Source organism: Belonocnema kinseyi, chromosome 1 (genome assembly GCF_010883055.1).
Source record: "Belonocnema kinseyi isolate 2016_QV_RU_SX_M_011 chromosome 1, B_treatae_v1, whole genome shotgun sequence".
Taxonomy (NCBI): domain Eukaryota; kingdom Metazoa; phylum Arthropoda; class Insecta; order Hymenoptera; family Cynipidae; genus Belonocnema; species Belonocnema kinseyi.
The window spans coordinates 31,354,821-31,362,421 of NC_046657.1; the positions used below are offsets into that span (position 1 = coordinate 31,354,821).

The 7,601-nt window shown below is 29.0% G+C and overlaps 1 protein-coding gene across 1 annotated transcript in view; it reads right to left on the minus strand.

The window, feature by feature from the left end:
* Nucleotides 1-219: 219 nt before the first annotated feature.
* LOC117174594 overlaps nucleotides 220-7,601 on the minus strand; it is a 9,738-nt gene continuing 2,356 nt past the window's right edge. Inside the window, exon 2 of the mRNA XM_033363863.1 lies at nucleotides 220-1,700. Within this exon, the coding sequence (XP_033219754.1) occupies nucleotides 438-1,700 (1,263 nt within the window). The 3' untranslated portion in view covers nucleotides 220-437. The remainder of the gene's footprint in view (nucleotides 1,701-7,601) is intronic.

Sequence of the window (7,601 nt, forward strand, 5' to 3'; positions counted from 1 at the left end):
TTTCCAGGAATTTATAGACATTTTTAAATTGAATTTTGGGCAATTTATCATAAATTACCGTAAATCATGCTTCATTTATTCGAAATCATGATTGCATTTCGAGAAATGTCTGAAAGCATCCATTTGTTATACAAAATATCGTATGCGCCAAGGGGGAGAGGGACATTTTCTATTTGTAGAAAATGTGCAATTTATTATTTAAACAAAAATTCAAATTAGAAAATTACAATATTTTTATCAAGTCTCGTAATATTCTTCAGGTACAAAATAGATAATTATAAATGTAAATAACTTCAGTTTAATGTGAATAATGAATTTCAACATTCCTAATGTATAATCTCATTTTACATTAAAAGACTGTTTTTTTTGTCATTTTAAAACTGTAATTACATAAGTTTTAAATAAAAAACCAGAAACTAAATAACATGAGCACAAAATCAATATTTTTGTGCAAAAAAGTTCACAACAAGACTGAAATAGTGTACCGAATTCTTGAGCTCAATATCATTCAAGTAGCCGAAAATTTGATAAAAAATCATAGCCGGTAATTTTACTCGGTACTGAAACGTTTTTATGAGCCTTTCAATCTCTTCAAGTCTCCAAATCGCCCTTTCGTTGTTCCTTTTTATTTCATTACGATAAATGGGAAACATTTTCTCATACTTTTTTAGATTTAGCCTTTTAAACGCCGTCTTGTTCCTCGCCAAACTTGCCAATTTCTCAAGATTCCTGGTTAAAATATCATAAAGACATATTCGATCGTATCCCCTTATTTTCTCTTCTTTCATTCGACGTATTTCAATTGCGCACTTTTCATAATAATGCCGTACCCTTTCGTTTTGGAATATGCAGTCTCTCGTCCTCTTACTCACGTATTCTTGGTTTTCGATCATCTTGGCTAATGCGGCAACAAAAGTCTCCATTATACGACTTTTTATGGTGCCCAAATATATATCCTTCTCGATTGCATATTTTAATTGATCTACTCCCACTTCCGAGTTCAGATCGACACCATTTTCCAGCAAAAGATTGATCATTTTTACATTGTCGTTTTTAATCAACAACTTGAGCAGACTTCCCTCATGCGGACCGACGGCATTGATATTAGAAGTGGAAGATTTTGAGAGTACAAGTTCTAAAGCATCGTCATTTTCAATCCGCGCGGCAAAATAGAGCAAAGTTGAAAATTTGCTTCGTTCGATAATGACTTCGTCGTCCTTGTCCAAAAGAAATTTTACGATATCTATGTCTTCTGTGAATACGGTACCGCTGTATGTTTTAGATAGTAGTTTTTTCACGTTTTCCACATTACGACAGGTCAAAGCAAATTGTAGCTCGTTATAATGTCCCTTTCTAACTCGCATAGAATTTTGGTTTTCAGTGAGAATTTTCACCAGCGAATCATTGCCCAACTTAATGGCCAAATCTAGTGGATTTTCACCACGACAGCTTTCGGTACTCATTTTGGTACCAATTAGTATGAGCAATTCTAACAGGATGGACGAGCCTGTAGAAATAGCATGGTAAATGGCAGGGTTCTTGTATATCGACCAAAAATGATGGTTTATTCTCATTTGTAGTTTGCTCAATACCGTATCGTCACTATCTAGCCGAAAACCACGCCGAACGACTCTAAACACTCCGGAAGAATACTTTTCAGCCAGTTCGAAGATTTTTTTCTTTATGTCTGCAGTCAGTATCTGCAACAAAAATAAGTGTAATTGGACCTTTTTTTATTATGTTATTTTTTAGCAGTGTTTGATGTTAAACTACAAAGGCTAGGTTTGGACCAACAGAGTAGCAATTCGGCGGACATATTCCAGGCCTCACACTCCCTATGTTTTTTGTGGAATGAGTTGGTTCAAAAATATATTTGAATAAGTGAAGAGTAATAAACAGCACTAGAATTTGCAGAGGAAGGAAACTTATAACGACGAGTATGACAAGGTTTTAAATTTGAATAGGAACATACCAGGGATGTTATTTGAAGTTTGCCGGTTTTACTCATAGATGTCGCTAGAGATATGTATATATTTCTATGATTTGGCATCTATGTCATATTTTTCTATGGACAATAACCATCAAAATACACAATTTCATTCTTCCAAAATAATAGCATCATAGTTGTTTACCTCAGTGAATATGTCGAGTTTTGTTCCAAGTAAAACGCATTTGCGGCATTCGTTGCTTTTCTTATTTCATCAAAAGAAAAAAGCAGTTGAAGCTCATCGATTGCTTGTAGAAACTTATGGTGAACATGCTCTAGTGATTAGAACATGTGAGACATGGTTTTGTCAATTTAAAAGTGGAGATTTCGATTTGACAAACAATGAACATCCTGGTGCAGCGAAAAAGTTCGAAGACGATGAATTGCAGGCGTTATTCGATGAAGACCCAACCCAATCGCAACAACAATTGGCACAAACAATAAATGTGACCCGAGGATAAACTTGCCAACGTTTAAAAGCCATAGAAAAATCCAAAAGTATGGAAAGTGGGTACCACACCAACTTAACGATAGACAAATGGAAAATCGAAAAACCATTTGTGAAATGCTGCTCGAGAGGTTCGAAACGAAATCTTTTCTGCACCGAATTGTCACGGGAAACGAAAAATGGATTTATTTCGAGAACCCGAAGCGGAAAAAATCATGGCTTTCACCTGGTGAGGTCAGCCCATCGACTCCAATGCCAAGTCGCTTTGGCCGTAAGACAATGATCTGTGTTTGGTGGGGTCTAATTCGAGTTATTAAAACTTGTTGAGACGGTGAATACGGACCGCTACCGCCAACAAATTGTAAATTTGAAACATGCGTTGTACGCAAAACGGCCGGAATTGGGAAATATTATCGCACCCGCCGTACTCTCCAGACCTCGCCCCATCTGACTATCATCTTTTCGCATCGAAACATGGCTCGTCGAATGGTTTGCCTCGAAAGAGAAAAAGTTTGTTTGGAATGGTATCCATGATTTGCCTGAAAGATGGGCAAAATGTGTAGAATCCAATGGTCAATACTTTGAATTAAAATTTGCCGAGATTCCCTTGAGGATTAAATGTTTTCTTTATTGAAAAAACCGGCAAATTAGACCCGAGAAGAGGTCCAGTGTTCGCTATAGGTAGATGTCGAATTGTATCTAAAGATTGGAAGTAAAGGCTGAAGATCGATGGTGTCGCAGATCGTTGATACAGAGGTGGAGAAGATATAAGACTCCCTGTAAGTGGTCTTAGAATTCTCAGAGAAGGGCAGTAGACACGCCTACTTTCTGACGTCACTAGGAAGTGCTAAAATTTCCCAAAATTTCAAGTAAAGTTGGTCAAGGGTCCATGTGTACAGCCAAAGAGCAATAAACGGTTTAAGGCGTCCTCAGTGGGGACAAGATGCTAAAATGAGTTTTCGAAAGGACGAGCATAAAGTAAGGGAAAATGTCCCTGAAACTAATGGTTGTGAATGTGAAAACCTTCCAGTATTAATACTTAAGAAAAATACCAGATGTTTGCACGTTGCCTTGTCAAATGAATATTAAATTTAGAAAGCTAAATACAGTCAAGGCCCGTTTATTGCAAGGCTTCTAAAATGAATAGGTCCCGTTTATCGCAAAATAAGGAGAAATTTCACTGGCTCCCACCACTTCATTGGAAGGCAGGCTGCCTTTCAGTGAACACAGATGATTGGTCCGCTCACTAGCGGTGTGAGCTTGCAGTTGTTTCCACGTGCGCGTACTAGATCACGTCGAAATACGTATTCGTACTTTTTTTTTGACGCGATACCTTGATTACCTTGACGTAATAGAAAAAATAGATGATTTGTACGCATTATTTGGAAAATACACTGTATTCGCAATAATTTTTTATTTCACGTCCAATTTTCTGGTATAAATGAAATAAAACATATTCTAGCTAACAAAACGTTAGTATCTACGTTTTAAAAGAAATTTCAAATTATAGAATAACTGTAATGTAAAATGGGTATAAATATAATGTATATGTAATGAACTTCCGTATTTATAATTAAGTTTTTAACGGAAAATTTAACTATTCTATTGTAATGAAAGATTGATCTTTTCTTGTTAAAAATTAGACTTTTGGTAGAAAAGTAACATCATTGACAAAAACATTTTGTCTTTTTGATTGAAAATTTAAGTATTCTATTTTGGTTAGAAATTTATCTTCTACCAGTTGAAAATTTACGTATTTTATTAAAAATTTGTCTTTTTGAATAGAAAATTTTTATCTTCGGTTAAAAATTCCACTGCTTGGTTAAAACCTCATTTTTTTAGTTACAGATTTATTATTTTACTTAAAAACACATTTCTTTGCTTTTCATTTAAACAGTTTTATTGAAAATTATTTTTTCTATATTTAACATTTATTTTTTTAATTTCAAATGTAACAATTTAATTTTTGGTTGATAATTGAGCTTTTTGGTGGATAATGCATCTTTTTGATTAAAAATCTAACTACTTTATTAAAAGTTAAACCCTTTTCTTAAAAAATAACTTTTTCGTTAAAGATTCATAATATTAATTAAAAATCTGTATCCTTTGTCGAACATTTAACTATTTTGTTGAAAACTCGTATTTTTTGTGCAAAACTAATTTTTCAAAGTATACCCTCAAGTATTTGAAATCCCATTCAATTACTGAAATAAATAAAAAACTTCTTCGTAATCTTTAAAAATAAACTAAATTATTTTAAATTCTTCAAACTCCTTTGAAATTATTTAAAGATGTTGAAAATTCAAAGAAATTTAAAAAAAAAGTTAAAATATTTCAAATCCTTTGATCATTTTATCAATTGAATTTTATCAGTGAATTCATAAAATTCAAGAGAATTCCGTAGAATCTAGGCTAAATTAATAATAATTCAGGAGGAATTCCAAGTCTTTTCATATCTTTAAACCCCTACAAAATACCTCATTTCTCATGAATAACTTATTTAAAATCCACTAAAATATTATAAAAACCCGTGAAATATCGGTCCATATCTTCAGAAATTCTATAAAATTCTTTGTCCTGAAATATTTAAAAAAAACTCTAAAATAACTGTCAAATCACTTCAAACTAATTAAATTAATAAAAAGATTTCTGGGAATCTTTTAAAATTCCCTAGAATTCTTCAAATTAAAAGCTCCTAAAACTGCCTAAGAAGTTTTAAAAATATCCTATAAATTCCTTTAAATTATTGATATATGTTAATAATTTCACGGAATACATGGTACAGTAGAGAAAAAACTTGTAAAAAAAAATAATTTTGAAACAAATACTTACATTACGACTAAAAAATATTAGTTTTTGATAAAAAATTAAATACTTGGAAACATTAATTTTCAACCACAAAAAAAAAGATTTTCAAGAAAATAGTTCAAATAATCTTCAACAGAAATGTAAATGATTTTTCAACAACAAAAAGTTAATTTTCACTAAAAAAGATCAATTATTGTCTACAAAAAAAAATTAATTAAATTTTAGTTAAAAAAACTAATGCACAACCAAACAGATGAATTTTACACTAAAAATATGAAATATTCAATTGGAATAAGTTTAATTTGCAGTCAAAAAAGTTAATTTCCTAAAAAAAACTAACTTTCAAAAAATTGTTACGTTATTAGACAAAGCGTTGAATTTTCAACTAAAATTTTCAATCCTAAATTGAAAAAGTTGATTTTTAAACCAGCAAGATCAATTTTCGACTAAAATTATGAATCTTTAACTAGAATAGTATATAAACTTTCAGATTCAAAAAAAATTTTTTTTAACCAAAAGACACAAACTTTCAACAAAATGATTCAATTTTTGGCAAAAAATTCTTTTTTATCCAAAGAAAAAAGATTTTCTATCAAATTTCTACTAAAAACATCGATTTTGAACAAAATATGTGGATTTTCAACGAAATTTTTCAATTTTTGATTAACAAAGACCAATTTTCATCCTTTTTGTTGAATTTTGAAGAAAAGATTCATTGAAAAAAAATGGGCGTTCCAATTTTCAGTTAAAGGAATTAATTCTTAACCAAACTGATGAATTTTCGACCAAAGGGATGAATCTTCAACTGGAATAGTTTAATTTTATACTAAAAAGATGGATTTTTAATGATAAAGATTAATTTTCTTAAAAAAAGGAGAATTTTTCAAATAGTATATAAATTTTCAAACAAATAATTTAATTCCTAATCAAAAAATATAAATTTTCAACCAAATATTTGAGTTTTCATCTAAAAAAGATACGTTTTTAATCAAAAATCTAATTTAAAAAAAATGATTTTCAAAAAAATAGTTCAATTTTCTATATTGTACAATATATAATTTTAAAAAAAATTTGAGAAAGTTGAAAAGATATTCAGAAGTTTTGAAACGATTCAAAAATAAATAAATCTTGTAAAGATTTTTTAAGAATTTTGTAAAGTTTCACGAAAATAAAAGACATTTTTTTCAGTTTCCTAGGAAAAATTAAAATAATTTTTTATTTTGAAAATTAATGTTAAGAGATTATTTAACAAGATTTTAAAGTCAAATGTTACAATTTTATAAGATTATAAAATATAAACAAATAAAAAATCGAGTAAATTCAAAAAGTATTTAGCAGAATTAAAGATATTTAAAATGAATTTTTAACTTTAAAAGATTTTTCGAAATTTAGATTTTTAAAGATTTCAATACTAAACTTTAAGAGCTTTAAAATAATTTCGGAACTTTTCAAGAGATTAAAACATATCTCGGAAAATGTAGAAGATTTTAGGATAATCTAAACAAAATTTTGGTAAAAATTCGAGTCAGTTAAAAATATTTTTAGGAATTTAAGACGTTTTAAATAGGTTAGAAATATTTGAAAACTGGGACAATTTTTTCGAAAATTTATCAAATATTTCTTAATTCCTTCCCAACTTCGAACAAGCTTAAGACCCGAATTTTTCATAATATTTTGTAAAATACTATAAAGTAAAAAAAAATCTTTAAAATCTTCTAGATTTTATTCTTACACATTTCAAGTATACAAAAATCTGTTTTTTCAAATTTTCTCAAGAATCTTATGAAAATTATATTTATATAAAATTAAAAACAAACTAATAATACTTATTTACTTGTTCTCAATTCTCAGTTTTAATTAATCTAAAAAGTTTAAGAAAATTCCCCGCGAGAAACATTTTTTTCCGAGATTTAGTGATAAGTAAACAAATATTTTTTAATGTAAAAAATTTAAATTATAATTGAGTTTATTTAAGGATACCTTAGTAAACTATAAAATTAATATTAAAGACGCTTTTTTCTGCATTTTTTCTTTTGATTTAAACAACAATTGTGATTTAGATTTAGAATTTTAATCAAAATTAATGAGTTCCACACATGTTACAATATTACAAATCAAATCGTTAATAAACTTTTCCTATAATAATTTGCTGGTATATTTTTAATAAAACTTACAAATGTAGAATTGTAAAAAATCTTTTGAAGGAGAAATTGAATTTCGAATTTTGGGATCGCCGGAGACGTGTACATAAAAAATGTAAAGCATTAAAAAATATTTCAAATCATATTAAATGTAATTATTACATATTACAGAATATATGTATATTATTTATATTTATTTAAATATGTAAAATAAATA